We start from the raw sequence: 21,158 nt of genomic DNA on the forward strand, positions 1-21,158 counted from the left end.
CCTGTTTGGACTTGTGTGTGACTCAGACACTGACTCAGATCCCTCCTCTTCTCTCCCCACAGCTCTCCTCTACAAGCCGATCGACCGTGTCACCAGAAGCACCCTGGTCCTTCATGTGAGTACAGTCAGTGCACTTCTGCATTAAAGGATCATTCTCAAAGTCAAACAAAAACCAAAGGGAAAATGAACCAGTAGCAAAACATTTCTATAGGATGTTACTAGTTCAACAAAAGCGTGATTTCCTCTTTTAACTTCCAGCATTATGTTGTATAAATACATTGTTTGGACATTAAGGGTAATGCGATTCAAGTAATTACAAAATAAGTAAAGTGATAAAATATGTTTTCTTGTGTTGCTTGTTTTTTGGGGGGAATTGACCCTCAAGCTGTCTGACTCATAAACACACACAGGATTCCAATATTGAAAAATCAAAGCCTTCTTGTTGTTGTTTATCACAGTATCCTCTCAGCGTTTATACTCTGCGCAGTGCAATTACGTTTTTTTAATAAGAAGATCAAATTCAATCAGAACTTCTGCTCATGCTTGGATGGGTTTTTGTTAGGAAGTGAAAATTGATTTTTAAAGAGTTTTAGAATAAGACTTTTGGACATTATTAGGCAAAGCACGTTTATTTTTAAAGCAGAAATTCAAAGTGCTTACACAAACAATTATACCTAAAGTAACGTTTTTTGTATTATATCACCAAATCTGACCTGTGTGTGTGTGTGTATGTTTTAGGACCTGCTGAAACACACTCCTAAGGACCACCCGGACTTCCCGCTGCTGCAGGACGCTCTGAGGATATCTCAGAACTTCCTCTCCTCCATCAACGAGGAGATCGACCCCCGCAGGACCGCCGTCACCACGCCCAAAGGAGAGGTGTGTGTGATGACTTGTTAATGAATACACTTTTCATCTGGGAGTACTACCTGGAACTGTCCTTTTAACACTAGAACCACCAGAGGTTTTTGTATACCTAAAACCGCCACCTGGGTCAAATTGACCCGCTATTAGAATGCATTGATTTTCAAGGTAAAATGTTCTTTTATTGAACAGTGAGTTTTGATCGCACAGGGATGAAACGTATACCAATAGAATCTGTGGACTCTCAGCTTTTCATATGACAGGGCTGAACATTATAAATGGCCCGCTGGCCCAGAAGCATTATTTAGACACCCCGGCCAGCATAACGTACTTTCAACTCGCCCCACAGCTGTTTGCTGCGGAGCGCAGCGCGAGCAGTCTCCCGTGGGTGGGAGCGCACTCCTTCACTACAGACTGTCTCTATCTCTCTCTATCTCTATCTATAACTATCTATCAATATATCTATCCATCTATCTCTCTCTCTCTCAATCTATCTCTCAATCTATAAGGAACCGCAGTAGACAAAAGGCGTTGCTATAGCAACACGTCATGTTTACTGTATATGAAAAGGGGTGGGGTCAATATGGCCCGCTGGGCAGAAATAGGTATAAATGGCAATTTTTTGGGCGATTTCTTCAATCTGACTTCATATTGACCATTTTTAACAACATAGGGTGCTACATAACACACTTTCAGGAAAAGTCACGGACTGGGAGACTTTCATATTTTATTGAAAAAAAGTTAAATACAATAAAAAACAGCTCTGGGTCAAATTGACCCGATTGGCGGTTCTAGTGTTAATGATCTATAAATAAATTGGGAAAGCCCACACACTGTGCTTGGTTACTATAATACATGTATCAGGAATGTTCCCCACTACTCCCTGTTTTTCCTGTTTAATGGGTTTGACTTGAAGTTATGTGTTGTGTCATTTGGTGCATGGTAAGTGTGACCCTTGATAGAGGAACACAATCAGCATGAAGGAAAGGCAGCTAGTGATAATACACTATAATATAGACTTTACATGCCTCATTTGACAGAGGTGTATATAAATCAGCAATTTTGCCTATTGATTTTCCTTTCTAACATATATAGCTTTCTCTTGTGCCAAAAAGGCTTTGTTTAACATTTTAGAATATGCAGTAACACTCACCAAGACTTTTAATGTGTACAATTGATGGACCTTCCCTTTGATATCTAACAAACATTTAATAAGAAAAGACTAACGTGCGATTGTCCGCCCTTTAGGAAACACTTAACTATTATATTTGTTTGCAAAGGGAATGTCGAGCTGATTGGGAGTCAGTGTTTGTTCTGAACATTTCTCTATCACCTTGAAGAAACCCATGTACCATCATTTGAAATTAGCAGGTTCAATCCAACTGGATACAAATGCCTTGATCTCCTTAAAAACAACACAATATTTATTTTTTCTATAAACCGATGCTGCCAAAAGTTAACACTGTTGTGTCTTGCTTATCATTACTGTGTTTGCGTTGTTGGGACAACAGAAAGTGACATGAGGTGTGTTCGTAGGCTCGTCAGCTGGTGAAGGATGGCTTCCTGGTGGAAGTATCAGAAAGCTCCAGGAAGCTTCGGCACGTCTTCCTCTTCACCGATCTGCTGCTCTGTGCCAAGATGAAGAAGACGTCTGTGGGGTGAGTCCACTTTACCTCTTTTTTCTAAGTATCATAACAATGTGTTTTTCAGGAGAGGCATTTGGAGGGGGCCTTCTGAAAAGGGCTCCTTGGCAATGTGACGACAATCGTCATCATGGTTATTTTGCTCAATATTAAGACCATGATTATTTAACGTGATAACTTATTGGCTTTGCAAACTTAATGCATATACTGCACTTAAAAAAAAAAAAATCGGTTTTTGCATTGAATTTTGACCTAGACTTTAAATTAATTACTCTATTTTTTAAATTAATTTAAAGTAGATAATATGAAATACTATATTCACATTTAAATAAATCATATTAAAAAAACAAAACAAGATCACCTGAGCTGTAGTGCACTTCCCCACGCTACTGATATTCTCTTAACATATTCTCAACATTTTGAGAAAGTATATTCTTCCAGTCTCAATAATACTTTATTTCTAATGTCCTGTTGTCATGACAACCAAAGAAAACAAAATTGTGAATGAAAATGTCATTTTGGTTAATCACCCGACTCTGACTTAAATATCCCCTTTTTAGGATCACCTTCTCAGTGTTTATTTCTGTACTTCATTCATTCTGCCCTCTACATCAGCATGTCAACCCCTAACAGTGAATCAGAAAGGATGAGTTTTACAGAGTATCCTGGCTCCTCAAAGCAGAGAACGGGGCATTTTGCCTCTGGTATTTTTGACAGCGTAGGAGAATAAAGAACCAGAATAAAGGTATTATTCAAGAAAACATGTGCGCACAGGCAGAAGGTTGTTGAGCTGAAGTTAAGAGAGGACACAAACAGAGGGATTGTGTGTGTTATGTGGCTTGACACATGTTCATAGATTAAGCGTCACTTTAACCAGATTGCCTGTCGCTCGCCTCGTCAGCACGGCGGCAGCTGTTAGTCTGATTGGATCTTACTTCGGTTGACATTCACCGTTTGTCTGTGTCATTCTCAGCCATCCCCTCGCTCAGAGGAGCACATAGCGTTGCCATCGCTACCAGACCTGTAAATCAAATCATTATGGTCTGGAGTGCTATCTCAGCGTGCCCCCTACAGGCCACACACACACAGTTAGAGCAGCACAGCCATGCAGGGAGTCGGTCACCTTGGGTTCGGTCACTGAGTATCCTGAATCCCATTTTATCATTATCTCCATTCTATCATTGTGGAATATTATATTGAAACCGCCGCCACATGTTCCACTTCCAGAGTACTATATATCATAATATATATCATCCTTATTTATGTTCCATCCTTGCTATTGTTACTGAAAGGATATGATGAAATATTCCTTATTCAGATATGGATTTACTTGAGCTCCTACAAGAGAAAATATGAATAACATATCAAAATCAATCATCTGAGTGTGAGTAAAACATTTCACAAAAGAGGAGAGCATTGAGACACAAAGGGGTTGATGATGGAGGGGGTGAAAGATGAGAGGATCAGGATGGGCTTTGAGGGATGTCAAATAAATGTACTTCAATAATAAATAAAGTAACAACCCATTTTTCCAGTTCTGCGACAGTAAGAGGGAAACGAAGACCACTTTTTTTGCAATCAAGACATTAACTGTAACATAAGAAAATGTTGTTTTCCAGTGTGGATTGTCAAACTGCTTGAAATAGCTTCTGATGAAGGTGTCATGCCGGTAATGAGTTGAATGCGCAGGAATGCAAATCAAAGTCTCATTAGTGACGACTCAAATCAATCTTCTCAGTTCTGTAATCTCTGCTGAGCGTGCATCATTTTTCATTAAATTGCATTATAGCTGCATGAACAGGCTGAACAGTATATCCTCTTTTGATGCATTCAGATACAATTAGTCCTGAGGTAAAATTAGCATACTTTTGAAAAGAAAGTGACCTTAGAATGTGGTTTTTCCAATTGGCTAAATACTGTAATTTGAAAGTCTGGCAGGATATTTCATGTTTTCTTTTCTTCTTTTTTATATATAACTGTGAATATTGTAATGTTTCTATTGTAATGATGTAATACAGTATGTCTTAACACCATGGTGAACGGACAAATAGGAATTCTTTATAAAAATTAGACCAGAGATATATTGATTGTGCCATTTCAAAGGTTATCATAGCAACTATACAAGTGAATATTTAAAAAAGAAAATTCATTTCTGGCCAAACCTAATTGGATTGAGAATTTTCTATTAAGTCCCGGATGTTAAAAAAATAAAAACAATTCTCTGCTACCTTCGGTATGCATATTTTAACAGCTTTTCCTGTCCTCAACAGTTTTGTCGATTCTTAAAAAGGAGTTTTTAATTTTTTCAGATTGTGTTTCATACCCTCCTTCTCAAACCTTATATCCCCTTCCTTCCCCTCTGTGCAGTCGCCATCAGCAGTATGAGTGTAAGTGGTACATCCCTCTGGCGGACCTGACCTTCCAGACCCTGGACGACTCTGACTCTTCGCCCAGCATCCAGGTCCTGCCCGAGCACGAGATCGAGGAGATGAAGATCAAGATCTCAGTCCTAAAGAGTGAGATACAGAAAGAGAAGGTAATCCTCTTAGTTTTCACTGGCATTTGAGACCTTTTTGTTTTTAAATGGGACCTTCCAGCAAATCAGTAGCCGATGTTCTATTATGAGAAACACCAACACTAGTGACTCAGGAGTGACTAATATGTTCCTGATTCTTATCATGGAATACACCAACTTTATTTCAAGACTTCCCCATATCAGTGATTCCTTACTGGAATACACTGCTGTTGTTTGTCTTGGACAGGTCAGGTATCAAGTATCATGTTGGGAAACCCTTGCGAGTGCTTCAAATCTCAGATATCATAAATATATTTTATTACAATAAGCAGTATAATAGTCCAGTCTTCAGTAATGAATTTAACATTCTATTCATCTTATTCTGTTTTACATGTTTTATGTACATTTTATTTGCACCATTGTGTCTCAATTCTTTATTTAGAAGATAGTTAAGAACATTTAACCAGTCACAATGAAACAGACTTGCAGTTACAGGGAATACTAAAGATCTGCAATCAGGAAGCTGTATGAATTGGAACCCTCCCCAGTATTGTACGTCTTTGTATCTCTAAGTATGTTGTATGTTGCACTGCTAGAGAAGCCTGGGGCTTTAGATTTCTATTGCCTTTGCTGTAGCTCTTATGCAAGGGCAATACAACCCTATAAATAATCTAGAAATGTATCTTCAAACTGGACAAAACTGATTTGCACCCGAGATCGAAAGTGCTGCATCACACTTGCTGGCAAATGTTGTGTTATATTTCTATTCTAATCCGTGCTGAAACACTGGTTCAGCGCCTGAGGTTAAAAAAAGAAAAGATGCAAGGTCCGCCAACAGTTACCCGTCTGTACAGTAATACACCGGGCCGATACCCTGAAGGCTCCAGGAGCAGAGAGTTCCTGTTATTCCCGTCTCACAGCGATAAAGTGGCCCACCCGGGGCTCAGAGAGGGGCCGCGGCTGGTGTTCAGAGTCAGAGGAGGCCGGAGCAGAGAGATTGAGATGATTGTTTCCAGGCTCTGACTCACGGCTTCCTGCTGAGGGCTGGGAGGATGTGTGTGTGTGTTTTTGTTTTCCTTTAATACTGACAAGAAGCCTGAATTATATACAAAGACTATCCCAGCATGGCGCTCAATTTCAGGTGTTTATCCACAGTGGTTTGTGGAAAATAGGAAATATGTCATTAATCTGATGCCATGCTGATAAGAAAAATGACATGTAAGTCATAAATCGTTATGTTCTAATGTTTCAAGGTCATACAGTGGTGTGTAAACTAGACACAATGCAATACCATGACATATACTTTCAGTGTATATTAAGTGTACTACCCTTTAAGTTGTTCCTATTTCATTACAACGTATTATATGATTTTATTTTAATTCGTTTTTTGTTATTCAGCACCAAGGTTTTGAATGCACAAATATTGGATTCATGTCACAATCATATATAAGTCTCCTCATATGATTTAAGATCATACAGTGTAGAACAAATAACAGATATTTAAAGTGACAACATTTCAAGATGAGTTTAAGAATTTGATTTCAGATATATAAAAACTAGAATACTCTCTAACATTAAAATGTAACCAAAAATGTGCTCTTCAACAAATTATATATATTTTTTTGACCAACAGTCATTCGGGGACGTAAACAGGAAGTATAATGCTGCCATCAGTTAGTAAGCTGTGGGCTACTACCTGACCCCTTTTGAAGCCTTTATTTGTCAATATGTTTGGCACATTTTCAGAAAGAAATAAAGAAATAATTGAGTTGTTCCCGTTTGCAGTTTACCCATGAATATACAATGGGCAATGACAGGATCACTTTGATAAAGACTTGAAAATGTGATAAATCTCATGCCAGAATTGGAATTGATTTCAGTGTCTTTTTTTCTGTGAGCGGCTTTGTGGATGTTTATTTGCGATAGACATTGTTAGATAGTGTAAGACATGCTGAATGTAAAAATAGGGTCTCATATCTGAGTATCAAGATTTGAATTCTGACTTATGGAGTCGAAAGTACCTCATGCAGTATCTCACGTATTCCCCTTCGACCTCCCCTTCAACTCTTAATCTATTTTAGAGGCTGTACAGCAATGTTTCCTATTTGATCTTGATAAACACTTCTCTATTAATCTCAGGTTCAGGACTAAATGAGATATTTCCTGTCTTTTTGTGTGTTTTAGAAAGCACCAAAGGGGCAGAGTCGCGTGGACCGTCTGAGGAAGAAGATGAATGAGCAGGAGTCCTGGCTGCTCCTGCACTCTCCCACCATCCCTTTCCGCGTCCACAACAAACATGGAAAGGTAAAGTGTTCATCCCATTCTGTCACACTCTGCATCCATGAAGCTGCAACACTTGAGTCTCACCACTAGAGAGAGACATGACTCTTTCATTAAAGCGCTTGGAGATGGATGTGATTTAGCTTTCCAAATGAAAATCTTGTCACTGTGTGAGATCATTTCACATCAAAGCTTTTCTACTGGATACTGCTTCTACTCTCTTTATCATTTCTATCATGCTATTAATGCAGATAGTCGTTGATGTGTGTTTGACCGTTCTTTTTTCTGTCTATGTAGAGCTATCAGTTCCTCCTCTCCTCCGATTACGAGAGGTCAGAGTGGAGGGAAAGCATCCAGAAACTCCAGAAGAAAGGTAACAGCTGCCTATTGGCCTTTTCTCACCTTAGACATATTCACATCTTAAACTGCACTGTAACTTTTAACTTTTATCCATGTATTTTTTCTTTTAATGTTTATTTTATTATCTTTCCTTTTTAATGACTGATTTTAAATGCCATTTTTAAAATGTCTTCCATTTTTGTAAAGCACTTTGAATTACCTTGTGTTGAAAGGTGCTATATAAATAAACTTGCCTTGCCTTGCCTTGCCTTAGACAACTATGCATCCTCCATCTGAAAATGGTTTCAAAGCACTTTTTACAGACTGTACTGCATAAAAGTAGAAGTTTGAACTCAGCTGTGTGTTTCTCAGATCTCCAGACGTGTTTGTTGAGCCCTGTGGAGCTCCAGGTCCTGACCAGCTCCTGTTTCAAACTCCGAACTGTGCACAACATTCCTGTCACGAGTAACAAAGACGGTGAGAAACACTTCTGCTTTCTCCTTTTTTTTTTTTACACAATCACACACACTCTCCTTCCTCTCCTCTTTGATTTGAGTTTAAATCCACACAAAAGCCCTTATTATACTCTAAAAGCCACATAATGAGAGCGGGGGGCCTGCAGGAGAGAATGTAGGTTACAATATGTTTCTCATCTAGCTCGTAGCAGTCAATGCCTCGCAGTGTGCCGCCGGTGGCCTGCGCTCAGCTCTTAGGCTCCATAATGTTTGTTTTTGCTCCAGATCCCCACGTTGCACCACTTTCAGAGGCTGGGGGTGACATTAAAGCCATCTGGCCGACCTGCTCTGATCCCCCCCCCCCCCCCCCCCCCCCCCCCCCCCAATGGCACAAGGGTCTCTGCTTTCACGTGCACACACAACACACATGAGACAGACAGAGGACTCTGAAAGACACACTGTCTTAATCTTTCTTGCATTGCACAGAAAAAAAAGAAGTTTGCTTCTTTTACAATCATGTCTGTGTGCAAGTGAGTCGTTATTTTGACATCCAATATCTCTAAAGTGCTGATCCTAGCCATTCTTGATTTGTTATTTCTTATTCTGGTTAACCTCAATGGAACTGGAACTTTTTTCAGCCAGCGAACAGTGGCGTATAGTGGATCAAATAGATTTCCTTTAGGGACATGTGTTCCCCTCAAACACATCCCGTCACCATCTCACATCAATTTAGGATTTATTTACCTGTATGTATTTCAGATTATACATTTAAACCCTGCACACTCTGTGCTGTTTGAATTTTGGAGAAGAATCCAAATTGTTGGGCAACACTCATTATTTCTCAACAGCCTTGGTGAAGGTCTGCTTTTTCTGAGTGCCCTTCTAATTTAAGTGCCAATTCAACCATTCATTCGTTATGCTGAAATTCATGAATACATTTTACACGCTCCGCAATCTAAGGTCAAATAGAAAGAAAATAATACTAGAAGGGCACTCAGAGCAGAGACTCTACCAGAAAATAATGCATGTATCTACAAAAGGATTTTAGTCCTATTGGGTACATATTTTAAGAAGTAGTTTGGTTAAAAATGTCCACTGCTTTGCGGCCTCCAGGAGGTTTTTACTTGCACACTAACTCGCTCTGCCAACTTGATTAAACCCTCACCTTTCTGCTATGTAAGAGGTCCATCATTTGGCTTCAGGTCGTTCATGTTTTTCTTTTATTCCCCAGGGAGGCGATATATAAATCAGAGCTCAGGCATCACGTCTTCTCTCAGACATTTAAAGCACTCCTCATTGTAAGGCGAACATAAACACACACAGTAGGGCTTTAAATGCAGACCAGCTGTTTCAGGAATGTTTATCATAACTAACAGGATGGATGATATTGAAAACCCCTAAATAATCACTTCCATTTGACTCCATTGTGAGGATTATCAATTATCGCATATTAGATCATGGATTTCCACAGTTTATTGTTCAAGTTGGATGATAATTGAAAGAAACAGATCCCAATTTCGCTCTCGAAGCCGTAACTCGAACTTGAACCTTTGAACCTTCCCCCTGTGAAGCTCCCCTGTCGCTCATTCATAAAGCACACGCACTCTCACACACACACTCACATTAACCTGCTGGGTTGGTTGCTCTCCTCTCAGCTGCCCACAGTGGAGTCCTGCAGCCCTCCATGTTAGTTTATTTACCAGGAAACAGCTAGGCTTCAGAGGCCTTTATCAAAGCAAGAGTGTTCTTCATGTGTCTGTCGGCGGGGAGTTGGGGGTATCTCAGGCTACTAAACCAAAAACGTCCACCCACGAGCCTGCAGTGGGCGGCAAGCTCAGTTGTCATCACAGAAGACAGTTTGTTGATGTGAAGTCTCATACCGCTCAGATGAAAGGTTGTCATAACAATTCATTTTCACTTAGGTCTTCAAATTCATTTCCTCAGCCATTCTCCGGTGCATTTGTTTTCATGTTTTAGCTAGATCCATCTGATGTTTAATATATCTCCCCAGGAAGATCTATTGGCAACTGGGTGTTGAAAGGGGTGAAAACAGTGATTTGATGTTATGAAGATAGGTGTATCCACAGTTTGGACCTGGAATAAATGAAAAACACATACTGTATAGATGCTCTGATGAGTCGAGAAATTGATACAAATAATAGCAAATATTTATATATAATTGATTAGTAGTTCAAGTAATTTCTGTCACAAACTTCAGAAAATTATCTTTTCAGCCTCAAATATGGAAGTAAAGATAATAAATAAATATAAAGATAATCTCTTTGCAATTTTGACTGACAAAACTGAGATTGAAGAGAAACTGAAATAGATATTTGTTACTTGTTTTTTTACATGTTGTATACCAAACGATAAATTGACTCAGCTAAACATGTATTTTATTTAAAAAGAATAGAATGGTTGATTAATCAATAGAAGTACTGTACAGAACATTTTATTTGAGTGAATATGAGATGCCAAAATATTCCCTTAAAGTTCATAAAATTAAAAAGAAACAGAGGTGTAATTATTGCCTTTTTCTTTCGGTTTTATGTATCCATACGCTCATTCGGAATGACCTTTATGTACAGCCCAGGGTTTCCGTTAGTTAATTACCGTTTGTTAGCTGGTAAAATGTATAAAAAAACGGTAAATTCAAAAAGTTCCGGTAATAATTAGGGATGCTCCGATCGATCGGCCGCCGATATTCACTCTTAATAGTGTGATCGGTGCTCTCTATAAAGGCTGATCAGGAGATCCGATCAGATGACGCAAATACATGACACTTTCCTCTGCGCGGCAAAAGAAGCTCGCCATCATGGCTTCACCAGTCTGGCAGTTTTTTAAGGTGTCCTATTATCTTATTATGTCATATTATTATCTACCTCTGGAACAAGCTAAACTAGTTATAAATATGTGTATTCTTCACTGTCGGGTCACTCATTACTGGATCAGTGAGTTGCATGAGTCTGATACTGACGGGCTGTCAGGAGAGGGGGAAGGGTTCCGTTTATTATTCCCGTGTTATTATCCAAAGTTAATGTAAACTTTTGAATAATATACTTCATCTATTATAAGTAGTTTGTTTGAATGTAATAATTATGTTTTTTTTGTTTGTGGAAGCGCATCATTTATTGAAAAATGAATCTGAACTTTTCGATCTGTTACGATTTATAAACTGAAGCAATATAAAAATGAGCCCCATCAACTGAGTTTTAAACATCAGCATTATATTACCGGTCATAGTCCTGTAATTACCTGCTAATGGAAACTCTGCTACACAATTGTTATTATTATTATTATTGAAACATGACCGGTAAGTTTCGAATTTGTCCGGTAAAATAAATTATTACCGGACACTTGACCGGCAAGAAATAATCGTGGTGGAAACCCTGGTACAGCCGTGTTGACTGAAGGAACTGTGTGCTTGTGTTGCAGATGAGGAGACTCCTGGTCTGTACGGCTTCCTGCACGTGATCGTCCACTCCGCCAAAGGATTCAAGGACTCAGCCAGTAAGTTGTCCAGAAACGGCATATTCAGTATTTCACCACACTTGTGCACACACTCCTGGCTCAGCATCCCCTCGCACATAGCTGCTGTGCAGATTCATGTCTGCCAGCAGAACACATGATCCAGTCAATCACTGCAGTCTGTACATGGATGCAGTCTCCATCATGCCCTAACCCAACACAGAGACGGCCACATGGACATCTATAAGGGTTTAGATGATAGAAGAGAGAAAAAGAAAGTGGAAGCCACAGAGGAATTCCTGTGGTTGTTTTCATTTATCATCACAAAAACACTGCAGGCACATAAGAATGTAACGGAAACAACGACATGTTTAAAACTGCTGGCAGACATAATGCCAGTTGTCTCTGATCATTCCTACCTTGCACAAAGGCTCCTTTGTATGCGTGCAGATACAGCTGTGCATGTGTGTTTATTATCAGCCGAGTGTTATGTTGGCAGCACCGTGCAGACGTGTCAGTAGCGGACAGCTGCTGAGGTACACTTTGTGTCCTTTTGCACCAGTTCACATATCAAATATCTGGAGAAAAAGAGATGAAGAAATGTGATTTCCTCTGTTACCGTGAAAGCTGGCCCGCTAGAATTTCCCGGGTAATGGGTTGGAAAGCTCTCTCCTCTGAAAGCCTGTTTGATCCTCTATGGAGTGTGGAGAGCTGATGGGGTTTAAATATGAAAGAGTGTGTGTGTGTGTGTGTGTGTGTGTGTGTGTGTGTGTGTGTGTGTGTGTGTGTGTGTGTGTGTGTGTGTGTGTGTGTGTGTGTGTGTGTGTGTGTGTGTGTGTGTGTGTGTGTGTGTGTGTGTGTGTGTGTGTGTGTGTGTGTGTGTGTGTGTGTGTGTGTGTGTGTGTGTGTGTGTGTGTGTGTGTGTGTGTGGTGTGTGTGTGTGTGTGTGTGTGTGTGTGGTGTGTGTGTGTGTGTGTGTGTGTGTGTGTGTGTGTGTGTGTGTGTGTGTGTGTGTGTGTGTGTGTGTGTGTGTGTGTGTGTGTGTGTGTGTGTGTGTGTGTGTGTGTGTGTGTGTGTGTGTGTGTGTGTGTGTGTGTGTGTGTGTGTGTGTGTGGTAGTTTCACTGATACAGTTGGATGGCAGTGTGTCCAGTGAAGCATACAGAGGCAGGGTGGGGCATGCAAGCCATGAAGGTTACTACTTACTTTGGTGATGATGATTACAGCAGAAGCATTTATCCTTCAAATAAATAAGACTTAGCAGGTGTTATTTGTCAAACAAAAAATCAAATGAAATGTGATGATCAGGGTTGTTGGAATTAATGCACATGTTGTAAATGCTGTTTAACGTATAGTAAAAACCTGAAACAGCATCCATGCACACTTCCCCTGGGAAGTCCTCAGATGACTTACACCAGACCCTTGTGCCAGGTGAAGAAAATAAACAAACCTTCTCTTGCACTGTATTGAGCAAAAAAAATGACCGAATAGCATGGACACTCGACAAGAATTAAAGAGTGCTGAATGTAATTATAAACTGATATATAAAAAACCATAAGTGTCATAATCAGCCCATATGTGCAGCTAATGCTTTTGAATGACCTCCATTCATCATCTCCATTATAATTATAACAGATGCTTCTGTTCACTTAATACTAGGATGATCACACTCCATTTTTTTGTTCAGCCGTGTTCAAAACGTCAATACCCACAATGCACCTGTGTTTTTAGGTGAGGAATTTGCTGTGTGGGTGACTGTTTTTGTGTATATGTGTGTGTGTTTGCATGTGTGGGTAGTTAAGTGTGTATAGGATGCTGAAATGAGCAAGTTTACCCAAACGTTTTATTTACTACAGCTGTCTATCATCAGTTAATCATGCTACTGTATATAAAGTGTTTATTGACGCTATTATGATGCAATTAATATATTTAATTAATACAAACGTTTTAGTTTTTCCCACTTACTTTATATCAATACATGTAACATTAATATTTTTTTGTTGTATTTATTAAATGCAACTTCAAGCCATGTTCTGGTTTAGAGTAGTAATGAATCCTTTTGTAGTTGATTGACCTGCAGCCTCAATATTTTGACCAATATCTCTTTACTGTTAAACAATGCCTGTTTTCTAATTGCATACAGTTGTTTTGACCCCTTTCAGCGATAGATGTATGTTTGCAGTATTTTTTTATATCCCTGTAGAGTCCTGATTATGAAACCAGTCCAGCTCTGGCAGAATCTAACATTCTTCTCATTCATGGGTGTTTTGAAAAACAGCCCTTGAAACATAGACTTGATGGGGGACATTGTCTCTAAATGCTCAAGTACCACAAATTACTGAAATTACATCCAAATGTTCCTTTTTATGTAGATGTTGTGTGGCATGTTGTGTAAATCAGCCTGTGTGTTGATTTGTTTTTTGTCCCATTATTGTAATCTCCCTGTGAGTTCTGCACGAGAATTATGAAAACATGTTCTGCTCTTTTCCATGACAGTGTGGGAACAGTATGTGATATTCGTCCATGAATAGGGTCATTATCCTCAGATATTTAATATATATCATATAGATAGCTTTACAGTCTTTATTCAATCGTTCAGATTCATCAGCTATTGTTCCTTTCTATGATTACTTTTTTTATTAGAAGATCACACAAGCATGCACCAGAATATTTTATTGAAGCTGAGTTATTTATGTCACAACGACCCCTCCCCTCCCCAGTGGGAAAGGGCTTTAAATCCAGCCCAGGGGTAAAGTAGTCAAACTGGGTCACAGAGGAAGGAGCTGGGAGTCTAGCGTCTCCTAAAAACTCTGAGAATAAAGTAAAATCTGTGGAAAACATGACCGAGTTAGAGAGATGAAACATTTTTTTCACTTTGTTCTTGGTTTATTTTTGAGTATGTGTGAGAGTCAACAAGTGACACAGTGCATTGTTCCCACTATATGTGTTTGACAGCTACTGCAACCTGATGCTGTGACACTGCAGTTGCCCATGTTCACATCCAGATTGACAACAGTTGTTAAAAGTAAATTATTTCCATTTTTCCAACTACACCTAGAGGTTTAAAGCTTAGCTAGATATAACTAATAATGTAGTAATAGCGCAGTTGCTACCAGATAAAATAAGGTCTCACTAGTATGCTTGAATCAAAACCAACATTTTTGTCACTCGCCACTGTTCCCATAAAAGTAAATGGCCAAAACACTGCTCCAAGGTTTCAAATGTTCTCTTGTGATTTCGGAGTGTAATCAAATCCAGCCATGGCTGCATGCATTCCCATTCATTGTCCACCATGCTTTTATTAGTTTTCTCCTGCTGGATGCTATGAAAACAATTTGATTAGGCCTCTTCCCTCCTTTTGTTATTCTCTTAAAGAAACAAACATTCTCCTGAAGCATTAAAGTGAGACATACAGAGAGGCTCTGGTGGCTGTGACTCGTAGCTGCAGAGACTCTGATTAGTTTAACTGATTATCACTTATCCTTATTCTGTGAACCCGCCTTTTGACCGAGCGTTCGACACAGCCTCGGGCAAAGATTAGCCTCCTGTATGAAAACACACTCGAGGGCAGGAGTTCTCAGTTTAATTGAGATGGAAGAGGATGGTATTCATTAACCCCTGCATTTAGGGTCAGAAACCCCATGCTGCCCCCTCGTACTGGGAGCCTGACGCTGACCTGCCAGGAAAATAAAAACGTCCAGGCCTCGTTTAGTCTGTCCTACTTCTCAAAGCTCTCCTGGATCCGCTGTGAGGACACACAAAGACCTCTCTAAATATGCTCTCCCCGGCCTTGTTTGAATTCCAGGTCCTGGGCACATAAACCCGTTTCAGATGGAGAGGAAACCAATTTCCAGAGAAAAGTGGGAGCTGCTCAGCACTATGAATGCACTCTTCTCTGCAGGCTAGAGGAAAAAGACCAGTTTGAATCACAGGGGTGTCTCAAAGAAATGCCCTCACTACTTTTTCCTCTGAACAGCTGTTTTTCTAGTCATACAAAAGTGCCAAACTGAATTGCATCTGTGGGCTTCAGTATAGATCCGTTTTAAACCAAACTCTGAAAGTTAGTATTTTTGCGATGTCAAATATCAGAATCCACAGCCTTTGAGTTGTTATGCTTCCGTACGAGCGGAAGTGTACGATAACAGCTTCATTTTTTATAAATATCCCCCAGGTGGCCACTCTGCCGAACCTCCTTCCTACCAGCGACGCTAATCTCTTCCTCACTGGTAGTAATTATGCCAGAGCCGTCAGGATGCTGAGAAAACAAACAAAGTTGGAATGAAACCAGATGGAAAGAGGTTCCATTGTACTGTATAGTTTTAGTTATATGAGCACATGTGTGAATGTTTGCTCACCAAGGTGGTATGCTTGGTATCTCCCTATAACGTTAACCACTCAGGCCCAGCTGTTTGTTTTCCATCCTCCATTGTAAACTGCAGAAGGGTTTTATATTCATATGAGATTCACCTTCACCTCTGTCTCTGGCTCCCAATCGGGGAGACTCTCCCTGTGAAAGGTCAAGCAGTACATCCATCCATCATGCTGCCAGATGGAGGCTGACCCGAGGGACCGGGGTCCGGGCTGTGGGACGGACTATTGACACTTTACAGACAGCCGGCAGCCATGTCTGCAGGAACTGCTATAACAGCATTTAGAGAAACACATTAACAGACTTAATTGCTCCGTGTTAGAATTGAGTTTGAGCCGATCCCGGGGGAGGGCGTGTTCTAGTATGAGGATGTAAAGAGAAGAAGAGGGCCTGAGTGATGTGTACACAGGGTGGAGATTGATGTCCTTTAGCTGACAAATAACATATCGACATTTTAAAGGGCTACTTCTTCTTCGCTGCAGCGCAATCTCAAGTGCACATTCCATACAAAGAGGATACCAGAATTAAAATCGTACTCACTGTCACTGTGAAAGCTTTTGTACAAATTCTACTTTGAAACAGTTGTGCTTGAAAATGGGTTCCGGAACTTCCGGATGCAAAAGGCCCTTTCTGTTTCTGTTTATTTTACTTATTTGATTTTGACTGCTCCCTATATTTTTACACTGCAAATATTGGTCCTGATATGGAAAAGCAGACCAGAAGTACTTTCATTCATTTGGATGTATAGTGAATTTGTAGTTGATAAGATACACCAGTATAGATCTGGAGCAAGTAGTAGATAAATTGATCAGTTGATTTGTTTGAAAGGTAATCAGCAACTATTTTTGATAATATATTATTGGTCTAGGTTACTTTTTGGGAGGGCTGTGCTGAAGAGTTCAGAGTTTCGAAGCTTCATGGATTATCTTGACGTTTGAGTTTTAAATAAACATTGTTTTTAAACCCGTTATTTCTGCACAGTTGCAGATAAAGATTAGGCTATAGTACTGTTATTTTCCAACTATCATTAAATAATGAACATAATTATTCACAGCCCTGTGTGAGTCTCACAATATTAAAACATGACATATGTGTTCAAAAACAAATACTGTTGGCTGTAATTACTATACATTATCTCCCCACAATGACATCATTGTCTGCTAAAGGTCTGTTTAAATGGCTGTAATAACTATTTAATGGCTGTACTTTTACTACAGGATGATTAAAACATAATGAATAGACTTCTGTCATTTGACCTACCATTGTTAGACAGTATATGTTTCCAAGACACATTTACTGTAATATCTCATAAAGTTACACACGCGTCTTGTCACAATGACAAAGCACTCAAGAGACCCGAGTGCTTATTCAGGAGTTTTCAGTGCTCAGTGTTCCTGATGGATCTGTCTATCTCCTGTGTTTCCTCCTAGATCTATACTGCACCCTTGAAGTGGACTCGTATGGATACTTCGTCAGCAAGGCCAAGACCCGCGTCTTCAGAGACACCATGGAGCCACATTGGAACGAAGTCAGTCACAAAGACGCCTACTGTACCATTGTTTCACTAACAGATTCATTTAATATAAGATCATATTTAGTCAGAGCTTGAACTGAGTAAATCCAGATTTTAAATTTAGCAGAGCTTTGTTATAAAATAAAACAATCTCTGTTTATTAAAAGGTTTATATATAATCCAAAATAAATCGTTTTTACTTGCTGTCAAGACCTAGTTAGTAGGATGTAAAAGAGGGGTTGCATTGTTTGCTAGCTGCTAGTTAAAAAGTTATTTAGTTTAACTTGACTCATGATGACTAAGCAAAGAAACTGACAGTTTGTCTTAGTTTGAGAAAGATTGTGCAACACATAAAACTAAATATGTCATAAACGTGTTATTAGGGAAACTTGATTTATTTAGCTGACAAAATAGCTAATTCTGGATCACATTTTCAATTGAAGTTTAATGTTTAAATGTATTTTCATTTATTTCAATTAGTTTATTTTTTTAAAGAGAGGTTAAATCGAACCTTTCTTAATATCGAGCTAAGTTTAAAGTTATGTGTGACATGATTTAAATATCAGGTTTGAAATGTATCCTTGTTTGTGTATCTTAGCCTTACTGTATAAACAATGAAAGCAGATGTTTTACTCTCCTGTCTGTATGTGTGTCGTTGACTAGGAGTTTGAGATTGAGTTGGAGGGCTCCCAGTTCCTGCGGATCCTGTGCTACGAGAACTGTTACGACAAAAGCCTGCTCAACAAGGACGACAACGAGATTGTGGACAAGATCATGGGAAAGGGGCAAGTCCAGGTAAGAGACAGCTGCTGAAAACATGCCACCTACAAAGAGAGACGTCCGTGTCCTCTCGGGGACATTTCCCAACACATGACTCACTTTAACTAGCTGTCTAGCCCCGATGCACAATACAGTGGTTTTGTCGCGGTGGCCTCTAATGACGCTGGTTGGATTAATAGCTTATTTAAGGGGGGTCCCCCTGTCTTCTTGTGAGAAATGTTCCTATAAAAACCCCTTTCAGTCTTGTTAACTTGATCCTGCCTACACACTGGGATCTGTGGTTCTGGGTAGTTTTGCTGCTCTCCTTCTTGTTGTTTGGACGTTGCATAAGCAGAGAGTCATATTTCCATTTTTCCAGAACTTCTGTGGAAAATCTGTTTGGTCAAGTGAAGCTTGACTCCTGTCATTTTCCCCGCAATTGAGTCAAATTGCAGCCTTTTCCGTTTCCTCCTCTGCACTCGAGTTCAATTAATTTGGGTCATCTCTGAGCAGCTGAATGAACTCATGTTCCTCTCAAGTGATGCATGTGTCAGTGCCAGAGGAGAACTTATAGCAGGTTATTTCTGAACCTGCTTCTGATACTTTCCAAACTTTAACAGAAGATATCAAACTTTTCTAGATGTGTTTGTTGCTGAACATTCGCAGGTAAAAGAAGTATAAGTGCACAGGGAATACAAATCTCCTGTCTGACATGGAGAGGAAGTGGGGCAAATATGAGTCACTAAAGTTGCTTTGCATTTAAAAGGAAAGGATGCATCTCTAAAAGTATCTTATACATCTTTTGATCTGTGTTGTTTCGCTTTAGACCAAAGTTCCTTTTGTATATCCTTCAAACACTCTTTGAATGGGAAAAAAAACCCTGCAACATATTTGTTGTAGCATTTCCTGTTTGGCACCAGCCGCTTCCATGCTTCTGTCATTCAGTTTGATGATTTGTGTCCTTCAGTGTCGCCTTTGATTTCCTATGAAGAGCATATGGGAATGAGAGTGAGTTTGCGCCACACACGTCTCTCCTTCAACTATACTTCAACAAGGCATTGCCATTTGTTCTTCTTATTGCCTTGTATGTTTCTAAAATGATTAATAGAGGCACGTTGTCTATTGAAATCTATGGATAGTTACCTGTCAATCATTCTGGGTGTTACCTGGTGGAAAATGTGTAAACCTCGCCCTCCTGTGTGATGGGTTAATGGGGTCAGGAGAGGATTAAAAAGATAATTCTGCATGTACGTATGCACATTTAATACTATATCTGTGTTTGTGATTTAATTCTTAACGCAAGAAAAGCACTTATTCACAGACAATAGATTTTAGAATCACATTTTTCCATCCTAACCATACAGATGATTAATATAGTATTTAAATAGCTTTCCTCAGTTGAAGCGACCATCCCAACCTTCCACGTAAGTTATTGTGGTTCATCACTGGTGCGGCAGTGTATCTTGTATAACAGTAAGACCCCCCCCTCTTTGGTATAGTTGCCAGTCAGAGAGACAAACGCTGCTGCCGCTGCTGGGAACATCCACTTTGAGCCAACAACAGCCAAAAAAACAAATAAACACACCACATGTTCTCTGGCTCGCTGTGAGAGGGGGAAGATGGAGAAGAGCAACAGAAATAGAGAGTGTGGAATGGCATGTTCCATCCCAGACTCCGAGAGGGTGGGATGATAGCTAAAGACAAGACTTGTTTATAAAGACACTGTATCCATGACACTGAAGTTTGCAGTGCAGCAATATTTAGTCAAGCATTAATAAGTCGATCAACAGAAAAGAAAGTAACGATTTTGGTCAATTTTCTTTTTAAATATGACGATTGAATGCTTTTCTTTGACATCTATGATATTAAATGACAAGGATAAATCCTCTCCTTACTTTACGATCTTGAAGCTCTGAATGCAAGGATATATAGTCCATACACTTTTACAATTGAGCTTTTAAAGTTTTCTTCAGTGCCAAGTAATACAATAATAGTTATTTGTACATTCGTGGGTAAACTGCAAACACTATTTGCTAATTCAGTATATGTTTAAGATGACAATTTTATAGAATTAGGCTCCAAGTCCAGAGCAACAGAACACTTCCTATTTACAATCCCCAAATCTCCCAATGTTTTGGGAACTACAGTTACAATTTTCTAATCCATGAACCATAACATTTTAAGTTATTTCAAGATAAACTTAGCCTCCAAGGGGAACTCTCACTTCCGTCTGTTTTGCTTTTGGTACATTGTCACAGAAACATGAAATCCTTGGTATTTCGTCTGACAGCACCGTGTTTTTGCAGGCAACAAACTTAAGTATTGTACATGTTTGCAACATGTTAGTGTAAAGGACACCAGTGTGCCCCAAAGTCCAGAGTTAGTACCTAGAGGGACTTTCACTTGGACCCGAGCTGTTTGCTTTCCTGAAGCTGAGTTTAGAAGGAGCCTCCAATGTTTTGCTTTCCTCTCTGGAGACCCCTCTGATTTATTTAACAAGCTCTCTGAATACTGACAGACCGTAAATGGGCAAACTGGGTTGGAAGTTTTCTTTTTTTACCCAACTGCTGTTACTTCACTTTGTTGCTCTGTCATTAGAAGATGTTATGATTCGGGCCAGAGGTTTTATTTTGAAGCTGTAGGACTATTCTACCTCAATGTCCCAGAGGTTTTGTTGTCCATCATTGTGCACGTACACACACACAGTGAATGAAACGTGTAGGAGAATGCCGACAGTAGCACACTCATGTTAGCTTGATTGAGTTGCTTGTCCACAGGGCAAGATGGAACCATTTATTTCCAGCCCTTCAGCCAACAGACGTCCACTGAGCAGATAACCTCTGATCTCTAAGGTCACGTTGCAAATCCTCCAATAAATGGCAACAACATCAGGGTTTTCTCCCCCTGTCTCTCAAACTGGCAACACAAATTAATTCTTAAATGTCTCTGAGGAA

At 39.6% G+C, this 21,158-nt stretch overlaps 1 protein-coding gene across 5 annotated transcripts in view; it reads left to right on the forward strand.

Moving 5' to 3' along the window:
* Window positions 1–21,158, forward strand: part of abr (ABR activator of RhoGEF and GTPase) — a 126,551-nt gene that overhangs the window by 70,494 nt on the left and 34,899 nt on the right. For all 5 annotated transcript variants that reach the window (XM_034152866.1, XM_034152876.1, XM_034152895.1 and 2 more), the window contains 10 exons: window positions 63–115; window positions 739–879; window positions 2,401–2,522; window positions 4,875–5,043; window positions 7,207–7,326; window positions 7,600–7,675; window positions 8,014–8,118; window positions 11,532–11,606; window positions 17,363–17,460; window positions 18,109–18,240. In XM_034152866.1, the coding sequence (XP_034008757.1) occupies window positions 63–115; window positions 739–879; window positions 2,401–2,522; window positions 4,875–5,043; window positions 7,207–7,326; window positions 7,600–7,675; window positions 8,014–8,118; window positions 11,532–11,606; window positions 17,363–17,460; window positions 18,109–18,240 (1,091 nt within the window). The remainder of the gene's footprint in view (window positions 1–62; window positions 116–738; window positions 880–2,400; window positions 2,523–4,874; window positions 5,044–7,206; window positions 7,327–7,599; window positions 7,676–8,013; window positions 8,119–11,531; window positions 11,607–17,362; window positions 17,461–18,108; window positions 18,241–21,158) is intronic.

The sequence above is a fragment of the Trematomus bernacchii genome, unplaced genomic scaffold (assembly GCF_902827165.1).
Source record: "Trematomus bernacchii unplaced genomic scaffold, fTreBer1.1, whole genome shotgun sequence".
Lineage (NCBI taxonomy): Eukaryota > Metazoa > Chordata > Actinopteri > Perciformes > Nototheniidae > Trematomus > Trematomus bernacchii.